The sequence below is a fragment of the Lineus longissimus genome, chromosome 8, assembly GCF_910592395.1.
Source record: "Lineus longissimus chromosome 8, tnLinLong1.2, whole genome shotgun sequence".
NCBI lineage: Eukaryota > Metazoa > Nemertea > Pilidiophora > Heteronemertea > Lineidae > Lineus > Lineus longissimus.
This window is the reverse complement of record NC_088315.1, coordinates 1,414,250-1,439,825: the sequence shown is the minus strand read 5'-3', so window position 1 is coordinate 1,439,825 and position 25,576 is coordinate 1,414,250. Positions and strand designations below refer to the sequence as shown.

The window sequence follows — 25,576 nt, the reverse complement described above, 5'->3', positions numbered from 1 at the left end:
GGGAAGGGAACGAAATTTCAACGAATCACAGATCGTGACAGAAAACCACTTTGGCAAGCGAACCAATCCAAATAAGTGTTATGGATAACCTGCGGGAAGCAGCATCATGGCGGAAAACTGATTTTTCTAAAAAGAGCTCCTGCTGCCAAAGAAATTAGATCAGACCCTTGTAATGGTCAGTCCCCGCGATGATAATCTCAGTGCCTCTTCTAATCTGATGAATGATAATCTTCCAATGATGTCTGAAGACAGAGAATTGATCATAGACGATGAATTTCTCTTTTATTCTGTCATTTATTCCACAATAACAGTGATTTTTGGAATGGCAGTTTTGTCCAAATTTCTCACTCATGAATTTCGGTTTGGCCTGCGATCCCTGCTAAGTCTTGGTGTTTTATTTGTCGGTGAACCTATGTGCCATTTCCTTCTGAAGGGAGTGTCAGGTGTCCTCATCTTCGGTCTAGGATGTTTGTTCATCTACTCGATTCTTCCGTCAAGTCACTTGCCAGCACACGGGAAAGCTGTTTTGATTACCGGTGAGTTGTGGAGATCGCTCCACTGATTTGAAATTACCACTCGACTGAAATTCGACTATCAGAATAGTTCAGCATGACAATGGCTATCGTCGATTAGGTCCTACCACTGACAACGTAGGCCATGGCATGGCTAACCTTAGGCCTTGCTGGACTTAAGACTAAACTGCAGAACTTGAAAAATAACACTTTGTCACAGTGAATAGTAACATGACAATTGTCATCATATTTTTCATGTTGTTTCATGTTGTTTCAGGGTGTGATTCAGGATTTGGTCATGCTCTTGCCAAGAAGTTGGATAGTATTGGCATGAAAGTGTTTGCTGGTTGCCTTGAGAGTGATGGTCCTGGTGCTATAGAATTAAAGAACTCCTGTTCCCCTGAGTGAGTATTTCAATTCAATTCAAGATCCCTGTTGCTCGTATTGGAAGAAAAAATTGCTATGTCTTTTGAAGCAGTGATCCCACCTTTATTACAACTTTTAAAACCTTTTCAGATTGAAAGTTCTCCACATTGATGTGACAAATCAAGCTTTAATCGATGCTGCATTTAATGTTGTGTCAACAAGCGTAGGATCTGAAGGTAAACAAAAATGCCTCAACTTTGCAATCCAGTAACATTCGTGCAAGCCATGACCTAGAAAACAGGCAGCTTGCTGTAATCCTTCAAGACTGACCTCCATGTGAATTTCAGCTTTGCCGGAGGATCAATACTGTAATCACCCAGACTGTGGCTGACCTTGGGTACAGCCAGAGTTTCTCCAAATCTCTGCTCACCCAACAGGTTGTGCACCTTTTTTCAAGCCAAATATTTACCACGTGTTCAAGAGTAATGTCTCAAGTGTTCAATTCACTAACGTATTTTTTCAATCCACAGGTCTCTGGGGTTTAGTAAACAATGCAGGCATCTGGATGGTGGCTGATATAGAACTGACATCTCAAGCATCTTATGAAAAAGTTCTGAACATCAATTTTTTTGGTGTTGTCCGCATGTCACGAAAGTTTATACCTCTCATTAGAAAGTCGAAAGGTAGAATTGTAAATGTCTCTAGTATACTTGGTAAGTTATGTCATCTCTCTCAGAGTTGTGAGTTTTATTAAGTTTATACCTCTCATTAGAAAGTCGAAAGGTAGAATTGTAAATGTCTCTAGTATACTTGGTAAGTTATGTCATCTCTCTCAGAGTTGTGAGTTTTATTATGTGATCCTTAGATCTCGAAGATGTGGAGTTTGCATGGGCACAGTCTGACACACATCTAACTAGAAGTAAGCCAAAAGGTGTGAGGGATCAGTTCAGCATGAGACAGTAATGGCCTATTCAAACACTATGATTGAAAAAGTTGTTTGAATTTGAGATTTTATGAATGTAGTATGTAATTAATGCAAAATTTTACAATATTGATGTTACCAATTATGGACACGACATGATCTTCAAATTGTCACTCAGATTATGAAGTCTTGTTTGACAGTCCCACAAGTTCACCACTCAGATTATGAGGTCTTGTTTGACAGTCCTACAAGTTCACCACTCAGATTATGAGGTCTTGTTTGACAGTCCTACAAGTTCACCACTCAGATTATGAGGTCTTGTTTGACAGTCCTACAAGTTCACCATTTCTTTTATTGCAGGTAAAGTTCCGTTGGAATTATTCTCAGCCTACGTGGCATCAAAACATGCCATTGAAGGCTTCTCTGATGTGTTACGGATAGAAATGCGGAAGTTTGATATTGGTGTCTCGGTGGTGCAACCTGGTGGATTCAAAACAAGTACGTTGACAACTTTAGTCAATACCCTTTGTCAAAAACAGTGAAGCCTGTAGTGTTGACATGCTTGATGAAAAAAGAGAATAGTTCAAAATATCAAGATGTGTGTACATTTTGGTTTCTTGAACTCCTTGGTGTACGCCAGGGCAGGGTGAAGACCCAACTAGGGCGATGGTTGAACCTACCAGTGGTTGAATTATAACATGTTTCAATGTCTACATCACAATGACATTTACCCGCTGAACTCTTTCAGATACCTTCATGTCAAGTATGATTAACACCCAAAAGGAACAAGTATGGCAGCAAGCTTGTCCAGAGATGCGTGAGCTTTATGGTCGTCAACACTTAGATGAAGTGTACCGTGTTTTTGAAGCCGAGTCTGCCAATCTACCAGAGGATCTTTCCCCAGTTGTTCGTGCCATGAGAAGTGGACTTCTCTCCAAGCTGCCGCGCGAGCGCTACCCTTGTGGCACATTTGTCGAACCTTTTATGATGTTTTATCCATTGCTGCCGATCTGGATAGCAGACAAAATCTCATTTGCGATATCTATACCTCGACGTATGAAATCAGCTGTGTCCAATGTCGGTTCAAAATAAAATACGCACCTCTGGAGGTGTTTGTTGTTATTGTGTTGTTGTTGAGGATGTAACGTTCTGCCAGATATTTTGAGAGGTTACCAGTTTGTTTACTACTGAATAGATAGTAGAGTTTGTAGAGCTTGAAAATCATTTTGCTCAAATTATAAGTGGTGTGTTATGGATGTTGTCCAGAGTTCTCATGAGAGATGGAAAGTATTTTTCATGAAATTAGACAACTGATTTATCTGGCCTTCCATTGGAATATGAATGAATCTTACCCTTGGCTTTCCGAGTATGAACTACTCTTCAGGATTGGAAAGTGGCTCTTACCTTCATACAGGCTGTTAGGAATCTGTGTTTGCTATTCATTCCAGCTCTCTGAGACTGTTGTTGTACAGCTTAGTATTCAATCCTGCCTTCACTAGTCTCTTCCACAAAGCATTTTATAAAGCCTTTTAGACTGCACCTCTTCTGAGTGGTGCTGGTTCTTCAGTTGCAATCACTAGGTTAGAATAGGGGTTCAATCATTTCGATCAGAGTAGTTGACCGTCACATGAACCTTGCGGTCATTACAAATGCAATGTTAGTTCACCATGTAAGTGCATTTGTTTATAGTTGAATACCTGGCTTCTTATAGTAGGACACTAAACTAAAGCCACGCTATAGAATCTTTCATTATCAACCCTATGAATCAGTTCAAATTTCAATACTGATACAAGTATGTGTATATTTTGCCATGCATTCAATGAAGAATTACCGGTTATGTATACGTTGTATATCATGCTTTGTAAAAAATCAAATTGTTTAACAATAAATAGATTGTTGTTTACATTAAACGTCGTCTTCAGTTTTCTTCCCAAACCGGTTCGTCCTCCACAGGTTCTGTGAGGTGGAGAGATGACGGCAATAAGACCCGGACAGTGGCTTGCACCTCAGTTTTGCTTTCGCTTTCCTTGGCATGGGCACAGGGAAAATTGTCCCATATGCAACAATGAAGCGATGTCGGGTTGGGTGTCTTGCTCTCAAGGACACAGAAGCGAAAAATGTGTTGATCAACTAGCCACTCGGCACAGATCGAATCGATCCGTTTTGCAAATGAACAAAAGGGCAATAAAGACATCAATTTGTCAGAATAATTATCTTTATTTGTAAACACCGGTATACATATTCTAGGAGTGAAAACCCACTCCATTCTGGAAAATACTAAGAAAACTGAAAATCCCCATATCAACTTGCAACAATTTATCAAACGGTACAAAATAAATTTCTTCAGCAGTGATTGGCAAGGTGATGCAAAAGTCCCTGATCAAACCTGAGGTTCATGAGAGCAATCTGTTGTTTACAAATGGAGGAATGATCTTCAAACAGCCAGCAAGACACTGGTTGAGGAGTCGGCGACATGTTCACAGTACATATTGTATAGGAGTACACCAAACTGGCCAGTATTATACATGTACATGTAAAGCAGTTACACAGAGCTATATGGTATACTGACATGTCAGTTAACAATGGCTTCACAATGGATTCATGACCATGACATATATTTGTTTGCCTGTGTGTCTGCATACCCAATCACTCAATGTAACTGCCCCTATAGGGGATTAACACCACAATATCCCTTCCACCAGACAAATACATAAGAGTTCCAATTGTGATCAAACAAAACCACATCAGCCACATGGAATATGATCAGGGCATATCTAATTCATATTACTCTACTCCATGTATTACTCATAATACTTTGTGAACACATTTTTAGGTTTAGAACTAAACTTTTATGTATTTCTCTCAAGACAAATCCGACACATAGGAGAATAGTCAGCAGTTTGAATTATAATTTGTACACAGATAACAATATCACAATGATGATTAAAATAGTTGGTTCTAAAATTTACAACAAAATATCACAAAGTTTAATGCAGCATGTCCTGGGTATAATATATACTACATTTGTATGTCCACTACAGTCAATTTTAAACAGAAATTCCATCAAAATCACGATTTGTTGACCTGCTCCTTCACAACAACTTTGCGACTCCTCACTTTCAATGTCACCCATAATATTGTAACCGGGAGGTGTAACACTCCTTCATTAACACTCGTCTGTGTGGGATGACCAAACATACATGTAAATGTCACATTTGATCACCAGGATAAAACGCTACATACCAAGAGACTATACAAGAACTTTGGCTTCTCAGAGTTTCAATGTTTCATCATTGTTTTCAGTATGACATAGTGAATGAGATCCAGGGGAATAGTCTCATCACAGATAATCCACATTTACACACCTCACATTGAAATCATCTCATACAGCAGCGGGTGAAAGTTAACATATGGAAAATCAAGCTGCATCGTACTGAAGATTTTCATATTCCAGTGACTGAGATGTCGCAAAACCGGCAACGTACCAAGAACCTTGGCAAACATGTTTGGTTCATCTTTGTGATTTTTTTTCACTTCGAACTCAAATGCTTGAATGAGCAGTTGAAGTCCTTCCTCCATCGGTGCAGGATTGGCGAGCTCCACACGATCTGGAAGAAGAGGAAACCAAGCTACATTGACATTCTTATCCTGCAAGGAATTGAAAGGTTCACACGAAAAAGCAGTTTTACTGGGTTCAGTCACACCCATAGCAAAAGATTCAAGCCACACCAGATCCTCTGTATACCTGGAAGCCGTGGGGAGCAGACTGAAGGAGAACCTTTCAGATGGTCATCATTACGCTATGATTGTTTACATGTAGAAGAGTGGATGACAGAACAACTGGTTCGGCAGATATTATCCCGAATAATCTTGACAATAAAACCTTTAAACTAACCTGATAACAACACAACTGATGCTTTCAGCAGTGCTCGCTCCTTTGCAGTCAGTTTCATTCTTTTTAATCGTTTGGCGACTTTGAATAAAAGTTTTAAATAATCTACGTCCCACACTGTTGAGATTTCATCAAGATGAAGGGTTCGTCCCCGGAATGTTGTGAATATGTCGGCTTCGAGGTGTATCCCGAAATATGCGCTCAGGAACCACACTTCAAATCTTGATGCTGGGAGATAAAAGATAAAGTGTTAGGATTGTGCATGTGTCACGAGTTTCACTGTGCCAAGAGATTGTCTCAAAGTGCTTCACCACAGCCGTCTGTATCACATGTACATGAAGGTCTCTACAGAAACAATCTCAGGGTATTAACAAGTTGCTCATATCATACTTTATCAGAGCTCAACGAGGATGAAGTGGAATAAAGACTCGGGTTCGCATCATGAACCAAATTGTGTGATTATGCCTTTACCCACCCTCCGTCACATCCATCTATACCTCCATTTGAATTTCAAAAATACTGGTAATAAATCCCTGTCAAAGTATACAACTCTTCATTACAAGACAGTGGGGGCACCGCATGCATGGGTCAGCGATCGGCACAATGGTAGCAGAACTGGAGTTTCTTACTAGAGCTGGCAAATCTGACAATAGGGGGACCCCTGCTTTATGACCTTCAGTCCACACCTCTGTCCTCAAAATTGAAAGAATGCACCCACCTTTGACCACAGCTGACTGTTCGTCTATAGACAACGTTTTAAACCCTGGTAATCCTTTAGCGAATTGTATATATTTTTCGATCCACGAGACAAGCTCTGTCGAGAAGCGCTGCATCATCTCCTTGCGTCCATCAACATCAACTCCTGTTGTTGCGTAAAACGTCTTGTACTCCTCATTCGACATCGGCCGCATTCTACCAAACAGTTGTTCTTTTTGTTTGTGCTCTTCCTGAAGTGAAATGATAACGAAACATGACTCCGGTGTTTCCAAGTACTGTCACTGTCTCGCGCTCAAAACTGCTCAGCTTGAATGAGAATCTAATCCCACCTTAGGTTTTACTAGGCTATTTTTTATGACTGGAACAAGTATAACACTTCACATTTAATAACCAGGGCTGAGAAAGTGGTGGATTTCCAAAACTTACCAAAAAGTCTTCCTGGATTTTCACAACTTTTTCCTCAAAGTTTGGGTCATGTCGATTTATGATTTTGTCCAGTTGCACCACTTTTTCAATAATATCCTCAAAGTCCTTTTCTTTCTGTGAAATGGTTATAAATGAAGAGTCCTTGTCCAAGCGTAAACGTTTCACCTCAACAATGTCTCTAGTTTTTTTCTCATGAGTATATCGACCTGTTTTGATTGCTGCAAAAAAGATTTTAACTGTTAACAAATTTGCTCCTTTTCAATTGGCGATGGAATCAAAATCGTGTTTCCTGCCGAAATTTAGTGGTAAATACAATACAGTTGAATTTTTACACTTTTTTCAAGTTTGTGTTCAACAGTGCGTTGTGAAATCACAAAAACAAAACACTCCATCAAAATTTCACGAAATTCAGTAGTATTGCTCGTACCATCTTTTGACATGCCCACTCTTTGACACTTCTGGTAGCGGCATGCCGCACACGTTCCACGCTGTCCTCCCCCAACGTTACAGTCTCCCTTTCCTTTACAGGAATATGATTCCTTCCTCTGAAGACTCCGTCTGAAGAATCCCTGCAAAACAAACACATTGGTATCAAAGTGTTTTTTTGGCTGACAACCTCTGACAATCTATGAACTGTCTGGACCATGTTCAGTATTAGAGAACATGTACAATACCTGTAGCTGGAATGTTCTCAGCAGTTCAACTCATGATCAGTACACATAGTTTGGAACAGTTCCTTTAGATGACAACTCTCAAACATCTTGGTTGATCCGAGTTAAATATGAATTTCACTGACCTTGCACGCCTCGCACGTGTTGACACCATAGTGTAAACCAGATGCGCTCTCACCACAAACTCGGCATGGTGGTAACCATGGCTGTGAAGATGATGAGGGTTTCGACGGTGGTGAATGGCTTATGGATGTATCAACGACATTGGAAGAAATCTCTAACTCCTGAGTCAATGCTTGTTTCTGTAATGATTAGGACGAGAAAAAGTTAGGTTTTGGTTCAGAAGTGCAGCCTATCCATTCAATAAACATTTAACACTGAAAATAATGAATGCAACCCCTGTAACTGAAATCAGAGAGAAAAAGAAGTTGAACATAATCATTTTATCCAAAATCATTTCATGTTTGAAAATACCTGAAATTTTTCATTGAACAATAAATTATCAAAGACATCTAATCCTAAAGAAAGAAAATCTGAGAGGTCTATTTCTCTGTCCACCATGTTTGCATCTGATCAATCATATGACAAGCGTCACAGTAGGTCAGGCACGCGCTGGCTCATAAATCGGTCAGGTTAAGGACATGGCTCATCAATCAATGAGGAGTATTATGAGGCACAGTAATGGCTATGTACAATAGCCAATTTGTATTACTGTGCGTCATGTGACTTGGGACATATTTGGTAGTCTTCATAGAGACTCCATAATTTGTATGTCAAGATGGTATTGAAATCAGGGCATGCGCAAACCAATACATTAGGTCATGGCCCGATTAAGGTGCATATATCAAGACCATGTCCACTCCGCAGTAAACCAAGAACCATAGAAGATAAAATGACTTACCTCAAAATACTCTAGTGCTTTTGAAGTACCGGTACCTGGTTCCATTTTAATGGCCAGGTTTTCTAGTTAACAGTTACCCAATTGGACTAGACTTGTACTGTACAAAACATAGCTTGAGTTCCTGGACAGTTCAAATGTGTACGTCACAAGTCTGTTACGTAATATTCTTAGCACCATGGTCAGTATACACACGGTGACACATCAAGCAATCAGTGACATAATAAACACGATTGGCATTCAGCCATTAATCTGCTGTTCGTTTGCAAATCATTAAACAGAATGTTGAGAAAAAACTGGACAATAACACATGGAAAAATGTATTAAAAGAATGACTATTCTTAAGTTAAAAGGCCTGGTATTAAGTTTTTTTGAAATACTTTTCCGTGGCTTGAACCTAAGCTTGAACCCAGGGGTTGAATCAAGTGAAGATTTTACAACGCATATAAGTTTTTTTACAATTCAGTAGAGAGTCTGAAATGCTCCACTCACCCTTTTGTTGCTGAGGCAAAGCATGACACTGGAAACAAGATAGTAATTATCCTCTGATACAGCCAGTGATAAATTGAATCCTTTGTCTGCAGGCATTGCAAGATAGAAAAAGATGCCACATATATGGTAGCACCTATTATTAAAAGGAAAACAAACCAGCCACAAACAAACTAATTGATTGTAATTGAATGACAGGTTCAATCTCTTTTTATCTGACTTGAACAAAAATAATGTACATAGTTCAGTCTATGTAATAGTTGTTTGGCACGATACATATTGATTATTGACAATGTTATGTAACACGTTATAAACCTAGGTGAATGTCAATGTCAATGGTTCACTTGGTCAAGGGCGCAAAGAAATTTTTAGACTTGGCAAACTCCCAACTCCAAGACTAGAGTGGGTATTAGTTGTATCACAATCCAAAGCACAACTGAAAACAACCCAGGGTTTTATTAGTGAAAAACTCATGCAATCAGCAATCACATTCCGGACATTTTCATGTATTGTATTTGAAATTTGAAATTTGAATTTGTATTGTATGATTATAAGAAAACCTTTCTGACAATATTATGCTAAAAAAACTGCATTGAGGTGCAGCAGTTTGCTAGGTATTGTAAATGTAAGAAGTAGACCGTGTCGATGGAACATTTACATTGTCTCTGAAGCATGAGTTGGCTTTCTTTTGCGGAGGACGAGGTACTGGAGTACATGTAATTTACATGTAAAAACACTTTGAATTCGACAATGATCTGTATTGTTTTGTTTGACCTTGCCTCTCATCATGAGACGAGTGCTTGGAGATGGATGTCCCTCAAGTCCTTCTCCTTCACCAAGGATGGAGCAATAAACATTGAAATGAGTTTATCACAAACAGCTGCATACCCAGAGTCATCACAGCCACAGGATCAGAAACCTCCAACTTCCACAGCACAGGGGGACTTGGGGAAATGTCTGAAGACAGCTGGGGGGGGGGGGGGGGCACATGTGTTGCGTCACATTGAGTCACCAAGCTATAGGCCGTGTCGGAGAACAATAATTTACTTGACTGAAATGGATCACGAATATTGGTATGAAATGTAGGCCTACAAGGAAGGAGGGCAAAGCTATCGTGTACGAAAGAAACAGTAACACAAATGATCTGACGAAAATTTTTCTTACCTCTTCAGGCTCTTGCTTTACTTCTGTAAGTTCTGTGACTGTGTTAATACATTCAACTGAAGCCATCACCTGAATAAAATAAAGAAAAGCAACGGATCAGGGCAAGACCAATCAAAGACTATGCTAGGCCTATTAGGCCCTATAGTCTTGTCCAAGATGTTGAGAAATCTTGAAAATCGCTCTCATTTTCACCACACACACTCGAGCAGAAACAAAAATGTCGGCACTCAAAATCAAATTGTGAAAGAAATATACGGTTGATCAACTAAAGAAAACTGTAGGGATTCACATTTTAACTATTTACATCGCGCTATCTGAACAATGTTGATCAAAAATACTCCATTGATGAGAAAAACGCGCCCAAAGCGCAAAAAGATTGAAAAATCTCCGAGCTGTCCACCATTTTGGAGGCGCTCAACACTCCACGCGCAAGACCAGAACCCAATTTATCTACGACGTCGTTGAACCCCTGCTTAAATTTGCCGCCATTTTCTCCGAAACATTGGATTTCCAACATGGACGCCAGTGCTAGCAGAGAGAATATGCTTGATTATCATCAAGTTTCGTCAGTGTGCGAGTTTGGAGAATGCATTGCACTGGGCAGCTCCATAAAATTGCGGAATGGACTACAGCCAGCACAGGAACCAACTTTTTGGTCTTTTTCCATTTTTGAATAACACTGTCATCTCCGAAGTTGCGAGTGCGAAAGGACTTCGATTTGGAGCGAAACGACTGGGGGCGAACAGGTCAGGAAGCGAAACGACCGGATACTCACGCCGCTAGGTGAACTCTCCAAGCGTCGTCAACGGTGATCCTTGCCGCCAAGTATCACTCGACCTACTGACGATTTCAGCGGGTGCATGTAAATTGGACATTTGACCCGGCGCCCGGGAGATTGCGCTAGGTGGCGTAACAAATTTAGTTTATTTGTGATGCAACAGAAATGGTCAAACCAAAAGTGGATTTCACTCCTCTTTACTAAATAATCACCAATTTTATTGGATATTTGAGCAAGAAAACTATTTGCCTATACCTATTGATATGTTTTGATGAGTGTTTGTTTGGTTTTAAAAAAAGAAATACCTAAAATAGTATTACACCGGTGACAGATATGGAGGCCAAAATGCTCCCTTGGCAGAAATTTCTTGATAAAATCACAGATAATGTCCCAACTTGTGACTGGTTTGAAGCGTTTTCTTGTTCAAGAGATAATGAAGATAGAGTAGCAACCTGTTGGGGGGAAAAATTAGTCGAGTATGTCACCACTTGGTGTAGATTTACATTTCTCTTTCAAGACTCCCCTTTAATACCATGACATGACAGACCATGTCCATATCACTCACTCACTCACTGTGCACACCTCCAAATCCTAAAGCAATTAGAACTATTTCAAAACGTAGTGATTGCTCATTTCAAGGGCTGGAGTCTGTACTTTGTTTTCCAGCAGAGAACAGCCTGCAGGGTTTTAAATGAGCATTCAGTAAGTTTTGAAGGAGTTCTATTATTAGTTTTAATTGCTTTGCCCAAATTAAGAGCATCCACATAAGTGACATGGCTGATTTTCCAATTTGTTTTTTTCAGAGAGGTGCCATGGGTGAATGGGTACTTTTCTGAAGTACCCAGGAGGAAGTCAACCAAGTGGTCCACAAAATCCCACACACTTAGATCTGATGGCAACAAGCAATTCCAGAGGAAGAACTATAGACAAGCTGTTGAAACCTATACCAAGGTATCTTTTGCCAAATCATATGGTAGATCTAGGCCCCCTTTGCAATTGCATATATTGTAAGATTAGAACTAATGAATGAAAGTGTCTTGGGAATAATCGTAGGGATTCGAAATGTGGCTTTAGTTACATTTATTTTAGTTCAATTTTCATACTTATTCTTCTCAAACCCATTCCAGAGTTATTCATTACTCAATCAAAAGAGGTTATTTTTCCATCTCTGTTTTCAGAGTATCTTGAATGCACCAATAGAAAGCGATGGTAAAGAACAAAGCTTAGGGTTTGCCAATAGAAGTGCTGCTCTGTTTCATCTTCAGGAGTATCAAGTAAGAGCCCTTATTGTCAAACCCTTACCGATATCCCTGTCGACATAATTTGGATACCCCAGACAAATCGCATCATAAAAAGTAATGTGGATGAGCTTGAGTGATGATGTCTTCTTCGTCAGTTGGGAGGTTGCCCGATTTTTACAACATCATTAACACAAATAGCAATCAGACATATGGGGCTTATGCTATCAGACATTTCAGACAGCTATCTGTAAGAATTTTATACAGAAATCATTGTTGGAAATCAGTGTTATGTCAAGAAATTAGTTTTTTGTTTTACCCCTTGCATCCTTTTCCATCTTGGGTCAGCTTCAGCTAGATGTCAAAAGAGTGGGGTTTGTTGTCAGTTTATGTTTCGGCTTGATATCATTGACTGTATCTCTCATTCATGTAGATGTGTTTAGATGATATTGCTCATGCACTGGAGGCAAGTTATCCTGATCATCTTCAATACAAGTTGTACCAAAGAAAAGGACAATGTCTGATTGAACTGCACAAGTTTGAAGAGGCAAGGCAAGGTAGCCATACTTATGCATTATGATTCTCAAAACTGATATCGATCCACGTAAATCAATACATGAATCATTAGAGAAGGTATTTTTGGAATGCTGTGACAACGTTCAGGCTCAGTTTGAACTGAATGACTACTTTATGGGTGAGGGAGGGTGATGTTGGCGCTGGCCTACAGCCCACTTTGGCACATCTAGTAGCCTCAGTGAAATTTGGATGTTCTCATCACCCTCAAAGAAATACAATTTACACTCGCAGATTGCTGAGAAAATGTACTCTGATGCTTTGATATCATTGTCTTCAGAATGGCTCAGGTTTCAACTTATGGCTCTTCACTTTGTTATAGCATTGGTGGCAGCATTGGAATCGATTGGCACTGCGACCTCGCTCACTCCTGAAAGACAGGAGTCTGTGAAGAAAGAAGTATTACAATTATTGGACCAGGTTTTACGGGAAGAAAACGATGCTCCACCTGAGGACAAGAACATGCCAACAGAGGTTCCTGTTATTAGTTATGGACCAAGCAGTACCATCACTCAAGCTACAAGAGCAGTGGGGCTGGGGTTTAATGAGGACCAAGGGAGACACCTGGTGGTGAGTTATGATAGGCCTACTGATAATTGTGTCGAGAATAACGGAAAGTCAGTACATGTACCTACCATTGCATTCAAATGTTGAGTCGGTCATCAAATATACCTATGTCTGATGAAGTTGCCTCTAGTTCTTCAGGCCTTCAATAAGGGATAGGAAACACACTTTTTTTTAACAACTTGATCTCATGAAGTTGTTTCTTATTGTTATTTTCAGGCAGTTGATAGTATACAGACAGGAGACACATTGATAGTTGAGCAACCCTTCTCTGCGGTTCTTCTTCCGTCGCATTACGATACTCATTGTCATCATTGTTTCAAGCCCATCCTAGCGCCTATAGGGTAAGATTCTGAGTCGCTTGGCATTAGATGCCACAGTGGTATGTGTTACCAAAGACAAATAAAGACAAAAACTCAGATAAAGGATGGCCCTGCTGAAAGATATTAGAGATTTGTGCAGGCCTCCAGTTTAGGTTGGGCTTCTTTTGTTTTGCACAGAATATGACTGTTTAACCGAGACACAAGACACAATGTCGTAATACAAACTTGTGCTTTTATTGCAGGTGTGATCTGTGCACTGATGTCCGATTCTGTTCTCAAGACTGCAAATCAAAGTCGTGGGAGACTTATCATCAGTATGAGTGTGGCTACTTGAATCTCTTTCATTCAGTAAGTATAGCTTATGATTCAACTTGCATTCACTAGAAGCAATCGGCCAAACTGTGTATGGTCAAGAACAAAGAAAGACTACTAATTCTTGGTCCGATTTAAAGTGGTGTTCATTTCAAGCTCCCCATATCTTTGGTTTATCAGTTTGGATATTGTTGGGTGAATGTGACTTAGTCTTCATTATTCTTGCAGGTTGGAATAGCCCATCTCAGTCTACGAATCGTTCTGACAGCTGGGTTACAATACCTCCTTGGTAAGTCACAGATATGAAAGAAGGTTAAACCAGTTGTTGACATTATGCTATTTGTGCTTATTGTCAGTGCCTAGTAGTACATGCAACTCGGCCAGTGATGCAGGTATCTGAACTCATCGTCTCCAGCCTGAGCCTTTACATTTGGCATTACAGAATCCAAGGATGATTATAAATCAACAGAACAAGTCCCAGGGCTGACCAAAGAGGGCGTATATGACTTCGGGTATCCCTCCGTTTACCACCTCATGCCACACTCAGACAAGATGAAGGTTGAAGACGTCTTTCAATACACCATGGTAAGCTTTCAATGTTGATTTTGTTTTGCTATCTTTAGAACTTTTATAAAATGGTGAACATGAACCTGTTTTAGCGGTTGCAGTAGTAGCTGTCCTCAGATTTCAGGCTGTACACACATTCTGCACTTCCTACTGTACAAGTAAGACTTATTCAAGCCATTGAAATGAGCGTAGAGTCAACATAACAGTGAGCCTCATTCTTGTCACTGGATTTCTATTACTTTTCACCCTTTCATTTCCAGACTGCTGTTCTATTGCTGAAGTGCCTTGTACATTGCCAATTCTTCCCAGAAAGTGACATGGATGCCACACTCGACGGGGCGTTCACTCTTTCACCGGACAAGCAGTACATTGGCGGCCTGTTGCTGAGGCACATACAGCAGCTAGTCTGTAATGCACATGCTATCACAGGTAGGATGTCCCAACCTATTCTTTCCTTTTGTCCACATGCATCCTCACAATAATATTTCAATTGAACTGCAGTGCAACTTGTCCCCTTCAATGACCAAATGTCGAGCAACATGTATCTGATCAAATTTCGTTTCATTTCTCCCAGTATTCTGGTCTGGTAGATCAACTGACAGATTAAAGTTGAGTTGCCTTCTGTTGCCTCGAGATATTTGATTACACAATAGTCTAGCTGCACTTCCTTCAATTGTGCGGTGTACACTGGGGGATCTTTTTCATGTTTTCGTACACGTACTTAGAGTACCCATATTTACCTATTACAGAAAGTTGTATAAGACCTTGCATTTACAGGTTTAAAACCCGATGTCAATTTGTCCAGTACTGCTGATGTAGAGACTGTGAGCCAGGTCCGCATTGCCACTGCTATCTATCCTACTGCGAGTCTGATGAACCATTCCTGTAAGCCCAATATCATTTCAAGGTGAGTCATACTGGAAACCAATTTCATACATGATTCTTTTCATGTCTGTTCTTTGTTCTTTGAATACATGTATTCTTCTGGCCGCCTGTTGGCATATTGTAGATGTAGCACTTACCACTTTTCTTGCCCCAGGACAACTCTCTGATTGTTTCATATTCAGTTTAATGTTCTTCGTTCCAGTTTCCACAATGATATGCTGGTGGTACGAGCCACAAGAGAGATACCAAAAGGGGAGCAAGTTTATAACTGTTATGGCCCTCATCACAAAAAGATGAACACATCTGAGAGGCAGCAGATCCTTAAAGACCAGTATTTCTTTAGTTGTAAATGTGAGCCTTGTCAGCAGAGAGAGGACAGGTCATTTTATCAGGTATGTCTTTGTAAGAAAGTGATAATGAAAGGTAAAGCTGTAGTAAGGTATATCACGTATACCAGGCTTGTCTGGGGCCTAGCTGTATGTGCCTGTAGCAGATTGATATCCTAACATGTACATGTACACCTTGTTTCTGAAAAATGGGGTTCTGTTTGGGAAGTCATTACAGTTATATCTGGCAGAGACCCAAGACCCATCATGCCCATTTTTTAGTATCTTTTTCATTTCAGGCACTTAAATGTCCAGACTGCAGCGGTCCATTGAGTCTCCCCAAACCAGACATGGTGTGTGAAGAGTGCGGCCGTGTGGCATGTGATAGTGACAAGATGCTGGAGAAGGTTGTTCTGGCCCATAACATGTTCGTGTATGGAGTGACCAAGCTAGAGAAAAATGACATAGGAGGTGAGAGAGCAAATGCAAATACATCTCAAGACATGTTTGTCAACAGTGATATGATCAAGTGATGTAACCAATTGTTATTAGCAGTTAAGCAACCGACCTTTCTTGCTCAATACCTCCTTTTGTAAGAGGACAGGCGGCAGTGTGCATACAAATCTGTTGTCTGTGGACGACTAGTCAAGACAAACCTAGATCATCATATGTATTCTGGATAAGTTACTCGGTGTTCTCATCCTTCCTTGAGGGAAGGTGAAGTCAAGATTAGCTGAGTGTATCACTTTTTTCTTTTTAATCGTCAGGAGCTCTCTCTGAACTTCATGACTGCCTAAAGCTACGAGAGGCTGTCATGTATCGTCACAACAAGGATCTGGCAGAAGTCCAGGATGTCCTCGCCAGGTGCTATGCTACATCAGGTAGGCAGTTTTCCCATGCTCACTTAGAAGCCCTTTCCAAACCACCATACATGTACAGACATAAAAATACGTACATGTACATGTAAATCATCATCTTGACCCCCAATGTTTTGCGATCGCTAAGTGGATCCCGATATAGTGGTGATGCAAATGCATGAGAGTCAGGATGGTATATCTCGCAAATGGAAAAAATTAGAACACAGTGATGTATGCACAACCACCTCATGCACATGAGATCAGACAACAAAACCAGAGAGCCCTTTTGATGTAATTTTTAAGTGAACTGTCCCTCATTATGTCCAATGGTGGTCAATAAGTTCTCCCTCTTTTTTTCAGAGAACTTTCTTGAAGCTGCCAAATACTTGAAAAGAAGCATCCAAACGATAAAGAAGATGTTTGGATCTCGCAGCATCGAGTTAGGCAATGAACTTCACAAACTGGCACAGATCCTTTTCAATGATCACAAGGAGGATGAAGCATTGATGGTGATCAAGAAAGCGTTGAAGATTCTGACCAGTCATTATGGGAGTTCTCATCCTGTGACTAAAGACTTGCTAGAGATGCAAACATGTTTGCTGGATGTGAAGTGAAGGGTTCCTTGGCATTTAGATAAATGGCACCTTTGTTGTAAATTTAAGGCAAGAAATAAATGATTTTGTTGGAAAAATATCTGGTGACTTCTTCGGTTTGTGATGAGAGTCTCAAAAGACAATGAAGGGCCTGAAAAGCTGGCATTAGATTTCGAGTATGAAGGTAGTCCTATATTCTTTGCTGATTATTAAAACTGTCCTCTCAATAAAGGTCCCAGAGCAATGTTGGTCCAGAAGCCCCCACAGCCTGGATACACAGGTTGTGACGTTGTCCTCCATATACCCAGGTTGTTTGTCCTCAGTATGACTGGGTGTCAGGAAGCCATGCCACAACATCTCGGAAAGGAAAATAACTGGTTTGAACTGGGCTCTGTCCTGATTTTGGTAGGAAGACAAATGTGTGTGTCTCATCTACCTAGCAATGGATTTGTCTCTCATAACACAACTCCAAGGACTATGTTGGAAGTTAAAACAGAAAAGTGACAAAATAATATAGTTATGACATGTATATTGTATTCTATTTCTACACCATCTGTGTGCCCCCCTAGACAACAATAAATAATTACAACCCACTTACATGTATTCTCCCTTACTTAACATAATTTACATTTTTACAGAATTCACATTACTTGTCTATGTACCATACCAAAAGTATGTCTTCATACATGCTTTACCACATGAACCCATATACACCTATTTGATTTGCTTTTAGATGAAGTTGAAAACAGGACTGAAGTACTGTTCATAATCAGTAACACCCAAAAACAAATACATTTCTATAGTTTTCTTCATCTAGTGTCAATTAACGAATTGCATTTCAAAATATGTAACCTTTTGAATCAATTGAAAGTCAAAAAGATCTCCAGGCAAAGTTGCATTTATGTTCACCTGCAGGCTGTTCTCTCAAAACTGAGGCTCATTGACTCGGAATGTGTGACTTTCTCAAGCTCTCGTCTATTGTAAGCAAGATGGCAGGATGAACTTGATGGGTCTTACTATTATGTCTTTTCTTTCATCTCACTTTATTGCATAACATAATTCTGCCTCGTGTTCAATCGGTACTGAATTCCAGAAAACACTAGGATGCACACATATACTCCAGCTGCAACGAAACAGTTATTTGAAGCAGCATCGTATTTTTTATAGACATAGTCCATGTTCCACTTGCTAGCTTCCCACTCTGCATCATTTATCGGTAAATCTTCTGCAAAGGCCACAGCATGTACACGGAGGAAGACACCCATTAGGGCCTGAAAGGAATAAGAGGAAATGAGAGTAGGCCTGTAAGGCTATAGTGTGACCGTGTATGGACCCACAAAAATAATCATAGAACATCTTAAGGCATTATATTGCATGCAGCAATTATACTACAAAATAACACTACAGTGCATGTGATATGTACATTGCACTTGCACTGCTTGTGACTTGATTTGCATGTATTAGGCCACTTTTTGCTTGGCTGCTCAGCCTCAGTGCTTGGCTGCTTGGCATATTTTATGTACTTTCTTTCGAATACTAACCAACTGAATTATTCCCCAGACTCCTAAAACGACCCAGCATATCGAGCACTTAAGCCCGCAAATCGGCATTGCTGATTTAGTAGTCTAATGCGAGTAAAAAGGTGAAATTGTAACAAAAATTTCTATCTGTAGGTTTCTTCCTGTGAAATAGACCAAAAATCATGTGACTTGACAATCTCTCTTTACGAATACACTGCATGAATCATTTATGTCTTTGTAATAATCACCGCCATCGTGTGCGAAATTTGTGGTTGGTCAAAAAATTGCCAACAAATGCAGTAGAAATATGTGGGCATTAATAGAGCTTTTGGCAGTTCAAAAAAATAAGTTCTGTGTGTATCTAGCAACGTTCTTTGTAGACCTGCACTTTTTATTGAAAAATGTTTTTTTCTGCGATCATGTTTTGGCAAACACTTAAGATTTATTTTTATCGCGGTGAAACATAAGCAATTAGAAAGTAAACAGTCTCTGATATCCCACCGCCAGCTCAACTGGCAGCGTTAGAAAAAGTTTGCTAGCGACTGGAGAGTGTGACATCACGTGATGCAGGAAGTTCAAGATGGTGGACAGACTTGGTAGGGGTGTTGATCGTTTTTGCATGTAGTTTTTGATCAAAATCATCAGAACAACGGACTAAATGATGGCCAGCTTGGTCAAGTATGGACGTAGCTTTATCTATAGACCTTTTCTGTTGCTGAAGATGTGCGATTTATTGGGTTGATTTGGTGTTACTTTGGCGTTAGCAGACTATCCCAAATTGGTCATGAATGATGATGATCATGATCATGATGTCATCAAGATCAATATTGTCCGACATGATCATAATGACATCTCGTATACCGGTAGGCCTAGACCCCATTACACAATCATTAAGTTTTTTTGCTTTCTACGTCATCTGGTCTTTTGTTCGGCCCATGGCGATGTATCATGTAGGCCTACATCCTACATCACTTGTGTCAAGTGCACCCAGTGTCAAGACTCTGGTGACAAGTCCGCGGCTATTTTTATTTTGTCAGTTAATATAAACGACTCATGATGGTCTGACATTGTTAGTCATTCATTAGATTGGTTGTATTAGTGTTGATTATTATGGTCGTTTGTGCAGTTTTCAAGGAAAGAAGCAATTTTATATCATGTTATTATAGTTATACATGTATATATATACTTTCTTTGAGCCCCTTTTTTCAATTGCTACGGCATATGCGTAAGGCCTATATAAATCTGTATAAAAAAATGTACATGCTGCCTCAAAGTGATTTCTTTTCAAAAATGTTCTTTCAGTTAACACAGAGGTCAACAACCGGCGAATTGCTGGTGTTGAAAAAGCCTTTGGCAGCTCTGGACAGGTAAGGAATAAGGCTTTTGAAAACAATCTTAGGTCTAATTTTGTATTTCATATACACTGGCATATGCCTGTGAGAGTGACGCAGCGAGTGGACATGCCATTAGTTGTTCATGTTTGAGAGGGAATAACAGAATACTGATTAGCCAGGGTGACTACATTCACAGTCCCGTATGACTATGACACTATGAGGTTATCAAATGTACAGTGACATGAGTGGAAATTCAAACTGATGGTTACAAGTGTATGCTGAGCTGACGATTCTCGAATCATGATGTCAAGTTCTTGATCAACTGTTGTTGTTTGTCCTAGAATAGATTTTATGAATGTTTCTTATATTGGAGTAATGAGGAAGCATTCCCAGTGGGTATTTTGAGGCTATTGTTTTACAATCTCAAAATGTTGTTTATTTCAGCCATTATGTGTGCCTGGCAGAGTACTGGTTGGGGAGGGAGTCCTGACCAAGATGTGCCGGAAAGGTCCCAAACCCCGCCAATTCTTCCTCATGAACGATATCCTAGTTTATGGCAATATTGTGATGAACAAGAAAAAGTATACTATGCAGCATATAATTGACCTGATGGATGTCAAGTTGAAGTCATTGGAGGATACAGATGGTTAGTAACCCAGGATGCTTGCTTCGGTTTCAAGCTGATGGAATTTTTTTCATGTACTCTTTGTAAATGTGTTTTTAGGCGGACCATGTTGTCGTTGCTGTCCTAATATACTCAGTCATATTACAAAACTAACAAGTAAGTTTCTTTCACATTTGAAGGTCTGCGGAATGGTTGGCAGATTGTCAGTCCTAAGAAGTCATTTGCCGTCTATGCTGCTACTGCTACAGAAAAATCGGAATGGATGGCACATATAAACAAGTGTGTGCAGGACTTGTTAGCCAAAGGTAAGTGTGGTCTTCATGTGTGAAATTAACTTGCTTTAGACAGTGCTTTAAATGAGTGAAAGCCACTTGGATTTAATTAACCTTGACCAGAAGGTCTGTGCCGCAGCTGGTTTGATATCCTACCCTGGGCCCCAGCTCGGGTAAATCATGGGTATGTATAACTTGCTGTGAGCTAAAATGTCTAAATCTGGGCAATTGAGGTGTTGAGCCTACCCGAAAATGTTGAAACCAAAGCAATATAAAAATGCTAGGATATAGGAAGTAACTGGACAATCATCTTGGCTGTATTTCATAATCTAAGGACACGCTGTGTCAACTCAACCTTGTCATGTTGTACCATGTTGACATTTCTTGTGGCTCTTCTCCATCCAGGAGGTCATTCACAAACCAGCGATGTGTCACCTGTTTGGATCCCCGATTCGGAGGCCCCCAAGTGTATGCTGTGTAAGAAGGTCGCATTCACAGTCCTCCAGAGAAGGGTGAGTGAAATACGGAGGAAAGTTGTGTCTTTTTTGGGGGGCCACGATCTGGGTCACTAAATGTGTCACAGGGTTAATGAAGATGCCAGCTTTTCATGATTCAGTGCCCTCACAAAAAGGTCTGTGGCCAGCAAAATCCAATCTATGCCGGCTTTACATATCATGGATTTGATTAAATCTCAGTTTGATAAAAGCTGTGCTGCTACCAGTGCCAGCTTCCTTTTCGCATCCATGATTTAAGTCACAATTTGTTTTCAGCACCACTGTAGAAAGTGTGGTTTAGTCGTTTGTGGTATGTGCTCCACCAAGAGACAGTCCCTTCCTATGCAATCAACAAAACCACTGAGAGTGTGTGACCAGTGTTATGACAGTGCTTCAGACGAGTCCAAAATGAGTGCTAAGTCAGGTACGTGGATAGAAAACTTCAGTTGACCTTGCCTACTGTATTCTTCCGGTATGTCACAGCCATTGGTCAAGGCTAGTTCCATTGGTATTGAGTCATCTCACTGGAGAATCTACTGGCGATAAAAGACTGCGATGTGAAGAGTAGGAGTTGATTTTTTCAGGTGGCAAGTGCAGTACGTGTTACACAGAAATATGGCAACTCGGAAGAAGTAGATGATGTAACAATGTTTAACCCCACGGGTGTCATTTCATGCTGATACTTGGTCAGCACACAGATGATACCATTTGTGTTCAAATCACCTCAAATTCATAATTTGTACCTTTCAGATGTGACGCAAGGTGATAGCTCAGACAGCTCATCGTCGGAGGATGAGGAAGAAACAAACAATGGGGCGATGACAGGCAATGTGGCTGATGCTGAAAAGGATTCAGAGGTGAGCGTAACTCAGATTCTGTGCTCCGTGCCCTTTCCTCTCTGCCATACAAAGTTATGAGGGCATTATTATTTCAACATTTTAATTGTTTTGCTTCATGTTGGAGAAATTTCTATCTCTTGACATTGTGTTTGCATGTGTTTTTTACTTTATGCACTTTACATTTAGATTGATGTTATATTATCACCTGTACCTCACTTTGTATCCCTTTCACCTGCATGATCCTACCTCGCTTTATGTTTGTCGTGAACTGCCTAGAAGTTCACACTTGGTGGCCAGGGTATTTTCCCTTTGCACTGTACAGCCAACAGAAACACTTTTGTTAGAGTTTGAGTTGTCCTGCTTGTCTTTTGGTTTTGGTTTTGTTTGCTTATTGTGTTTGTTTTTCATTTAGCCAACTTTCTATGAAGACAAAAAGGAGTGAACACTCTAGCAGCAGACCAGAGTGTTTTATTTTCAGAGGTAATTATCTGTTGTTAAACGCACTTTCCTACATGATGTAGTTCTTAACTTGGTCTGCTGGATAGGATAGTTGGGAGTGCAATGAATGAACCCAGTCGTTGTCTAACATTGAACATCACTGAATTTCGCTCTGGTGGAGTCTTCCTTCTACCTATAACCTCAGGTGCCGCCTATGATTTGGCCTGAATTTTAGCTCCCTCGCAGTGTTTGGTTTGACAACTAATAGCTCTGGTTTTGGTAGCAATTCCTTAAACATACATCTATCTGTGTTTGTGTAGTTTTTCTTGCTTTGTCACCAAGCTGTCCTGTATCGCACTTGCTGTGAATAAGCATCCTCCTCTGTCCAGTTTCAGTTCTTTGGCAGTTTATTTGGTTACACATCCATTTCTGTTAAAGTTCTGATTCTGTTTGCTTTAAGACAATTACCTCAAAGTTATAGCCCAAGTATTTTACAGTCTTAATGCAGTTAGTTTACAGTTGCGAGGAACCTGACATCCTTTGTGGTTGACCCTATTGATCTACATGTGCTACACATAAGGGCTAGGTTCGAATCTGGGATATACCCTGTTTTGTTTCTCTGTTTATTGAACCAGTGTGGCTTTCAGGGTTCTAAAATTTCTGGCCTTTCAGTTTTTGAGTGAGACTCAAAACTGAGATTCTCAGTTCTAGAGTGCCTTTGCCATTGCCACAGCCCAGCTAAAGATCCCACGGTATCTTCAGGGCCATTCTTTCACGTCACTTTTCATCAATTTCTATCATTCATTTCAGACTTCAACAAATGAAAGCAACCGAAGATAGCACCCTCCACTGAATATTATGCAACAATAATATTTATCCAATATGTCCGCATGAACATTTTATTCTGATGCGGTTAGTGTGAATAGAAATCTTCAGTTGATAGGAACAATAGAGACGATTCTTTACTCAGTGTAGATATGACCAATTGGAATATGACAAAGAGGACGTTAGTCGTGGAATATCAGGATCGACTGTCAGATTCAAGATGCATGGTGAATTCAGCTGTTTTATGTTTTCTTCAGGAGGATCATCATTTTGTGTATTTCAATAGACAACCAATACCTCTTGTTCGTTGTTAGTTTCTATTCTAAACCACCAAAAAGTACATTGATATGTGATGTATAATAATCCAAACTGTTGTGATGCTGACATCAAAATCTTTGTGCCCAAAAAGAGGCCTTTACATTATAAATAATGTGCTTTACATTTATAAACCATTGTACATTTACGACCAAGGGGTTTTAGAATTAAGTGCCTGATCCTCACGACTCCAATCTTGGAATAGATGTAGGTTCTGATCCTGCTGAGGTGCATTCCTCGTGCGATAGTTATTCTGCTCCCTTGTGATGAACAATTTTCTCATTTCGCTGTGAATAACCAGGTCACAACAAACCTTATAAACATTTGTTTGAAATACCAATGCACAAGGACTTCATGATGCTGACTATGATCCTTGTGTACATTAATGTGTATGGTATGTATGGCTCCAACTACTATCAGTGTGGTAGAAATAGAATTTGATATTATTTGATAATTCCAAATGCATGCGCATGATTAATGATTACTTCAGTAGAATTTTGTACGTGTATAATCTTGACTTCTTTATTTACGTTGCATGATTGAATAGTTCCAAGTGATACTATTTCAAGATTAACAGGAAAACATCACCACTTATGCCTGGGACTTGCATTTGTACTTAAGCCTTATGACATCCCATTCCATTGCTTGTCTTGATATCATTGTCTTGGCATCTTTCTTGACAGTGACTGAATGCTGTCTGTGTGTATTGTCAGTGTTGCAACAAAACAGAAAACCCCTGGTTTTGTTAACTTTCGGATGTTCCATGTGTTGCATTTTAGCCCCTTCACGTGAGTAATGGCTCCTCTTCCTTTAAAGATTGGTAGGTGTCATGAAAAGTAACATTCAGAAGGGTAGGGATTAGATAACAAGATAATAACTTGTGGTCTTGCATACTCAAACATGTACATGTACATCCATGCTGTCCGAGTTGCTGATAACGAGGACAAGATCACGTCTATGTTTCAATGTATATGTACATATGTATACATGTATACATGTATGCAATGTATGCTTGGATAATGGGAGGAGATTTTGTTAATGATACCCACAGATATGTGGTGAGTGTACATGTAAAGTGTACTTAATAGACCACTCATCAACCCATGGACATGTATATAGTATTAGATAGTGCGGCTACATTGACAGCAAGTAGGCCAATTTGAGAGGAAGCATCAATGTACTGTGCAGTGTATGATATTATAGAATTAGGTCATTTCCCTGTACCATGAGTTCATCCTTTTACATGTACATGTATGTGTACTAGCATCCAGGGCAGTTGTTTATTGGAATGCTGTGTGTTTTTCAGGCAAAACAAGATTGAAGTTTTATTTCATTTCTATCTCTGCTGTATCGAGTCTTCCATATTTCCTCTCAAATATCAACCCTAATTTACAGACTTGCTCTCCCAAGTCCTGGTACTATAGTTCACTCAGCAGTGTAGAGAAAGCTCTTGAAAATTCTCAGTTTCTTTGGAACTCAAAAAGGTCACTAGAAAATGGATAGAACAATAACCTAGAATTTAATGGTCAAAAATTGCTTTATCTGTAAATACATTTTGTTGTCCTATTTGAAAGAGTGTTGTGTTCAGTTCTTCCATGTTATGGTTCTTGGCTGGCACTCTGGTTGCGACTATGTCCTCAAAAGACTTGAGATGAATTGAAATTGTACTCAAATGTAAGGACTTGGGATATCTCGCTGTCAATCCCTCTAGTCTTCTTAGTAAATGCCCCAGGAGGACATGACAGGCAAAAAAGAATGGTGCACGGAGGGGACAATATATCTGCCCAGTTATTGTCCATAGGATGTGACGAATGACTAAAGACAAGCGAGTCAACTCTGCT

General features: G+C 39.9%; 5 protein-coding genes across 11 annotated transcripts; 3 read left to right on the top strand and 2 right to left on the bottom strand.

Moving 5' to 3' along the window:
- Positions 1–98: 98 nt before the first annotated feature.
- LOC135492295 (retinol dehydrogenase 7-like) lies at positions 99–3,710 on the top strand. The gene is made up of 6 exons (XM_064778665.1): positions 99–536; positions 790–916; positions 1,029–1,114; positions 1,409–1,591; positions 2,161–2,298; positions 2,549–3,710. Exons 1-6 carry the CDS (start codon positions 173–175, stop codon positions 2,890–2,892), a joined length of 1,242 nt encoding a protein of 413 aa, XP_064634735.1. The 5' UTR covers positions 99–172; the 3' UTR covers positions 2,893–3,710.
- Positions 3,711–3,997: 287 nt separating this feature from the next.
- On the bottom strand, positions 3,998–10,498 carry LOC135492132 (nuclear receptor subfamily 1 group D member 2-like). Of its 4 annotated transcripts, none has more exons than XM_064778336.1 (8): positions 10,347–10,498; positions 10,058–10,126; positions 7,632–7,808; positions 7,263–7,404; positions 6,836–7,053; positions 6,411–6,639; positions 5,696–5,920; positions 3,998–5,408 (listed from the first exon to the last, which is right to left on the bottom strand). In XM_064778336.1, exons 2-8 carry the CDS (start codon positions 10,121–10,123, stop codon positions 5,167–5,169), a joined length of 1,299 nt encoding a protein of 432 aa, XP_064634406.1. In that variant the 5' UTR covers positions 10,124–10,126; positions 10,347–10,498; the 3' UTR covers positions 3,998–5,166. The 4 variants fall into 4 exon arrangements, with proteins under 4 accessions (XP_064634406.1, XP_064634405.1, XP_064634407.1 ...); XM_064778335.1 differs by having other exon boundaries at positions 10,362–10,497; XM_064778337.1 differs by lacking the exons at positions 10,058–10,126; positions 10,347–10,498 and adding an exon at positions 8,408–10,038.
- A 671-nt stretch (positions 10,499–11,169) lies between these two features.
- On the top strand, positions 11,170–17,151 carry LOC135492131 (SET and MYND domain-containing protein 4-like). 2 transcript variants are annotated; one of them, XM_064778331.1, is made up of 15 exons: positions 11,170–11,311; positions 11,639–11,786; positions 12,014–12,109; positions 12,507–12,630; positions 12,969–13,216; positions 13,430–13,554; positions 13,776–13,881; positions 14,074–14,134; positions 14,288–14,430; positions 14,673–14,841; positions 15,190–15,319; positions 15,500–15,689; positions 15,923–16,094; positions 16,391–16,504; positions 16,841–17,151. In XM_064778331.1, exons 1-15 carry the CDS (start codon positions 11,181–11,183, stop codon positions 17,092–17,094), a joined length of 2,211 nt encoding a protein of 736 aa, XP_064634401.1. In that variant the 5' UTR covers positions 11,170–11,180; the 3' UTR covers positions 17,095–17,151. The 2 variants fall into 2 exon arrangements, with proteins under 2 accessions (XP_064634401.1, XP_064634402.1); XM_064778332.1 differs by lacking the exon at positions 11,170–11,311 and adding an exon at positions 11,489–11,537.
- A 436-nt stretch (positions 17,152–17,587) lies between these two features.
- LOC135492437 (ribonuclease kappa-like) lies at positions 17,588–18,771 on the bottom strand. Its single transcript, XM_064778926.1, has 2 exons — positions 18,615–18,771; positions 17,588–18,344 (listed from the first exon to the last, which is right to left on the bottom strand). Exons 1-2 carry the CDS (start codon positions 18,681–18,683, stop codon positions 18,117–18,119), a joined length of 297 nt encoding a protein of 98 aa, XP_064634996.1. The 5' UTR covers positions 18,684–18,771; the 3' UTR covers positions 17,588–18,116.
- Positions 18,772–19,165: 394 nt separating this feature from the next.
- LOC135492205 (pleckstrin homology domain-containing family F member 2-like) lies at positions 19,166–25,308 on the top strand. 3 transcript variants are annotated; one of them, XM_064778494.1, is made up of 9 exons: positions 19,166–19,189; positions 19,896–19,960; positions 20,372–20,573; positions 20,732–20,857; positions 21,230–21,336; positions 21,595–21,742; positions 22,069–22,175; positions 22,570–22,637; positions 23,406–25,308. In XM_064778494.1, exons 1-8 carry the CDS (start codon positions 19,174–19,176, stop codon positions 22,597–22,599), a joined length of 801 nt encoding a protein of 266 aa, XP_064634564.1. In that variant the 5' UTR covers positions 19,166–19,173; the 3' UTR covers positions 22,600–22,637; positions 23,406–25,308. The 3 variants fall into 3 exon arrangements, with proteins under 3 accessions (XP_064634564.1, XP_064634565.1, XP_064634566.1); XM_064778496.1 differs by lacking the exon at positions 19,166–19,189 and adding an exon at positions 19,249–19,271; XM_064778495.1 differs by lacking the exon at positions 22,570–22,637.
- Positions 25,309–25,576: the final 268 nt, after the last annotated feature.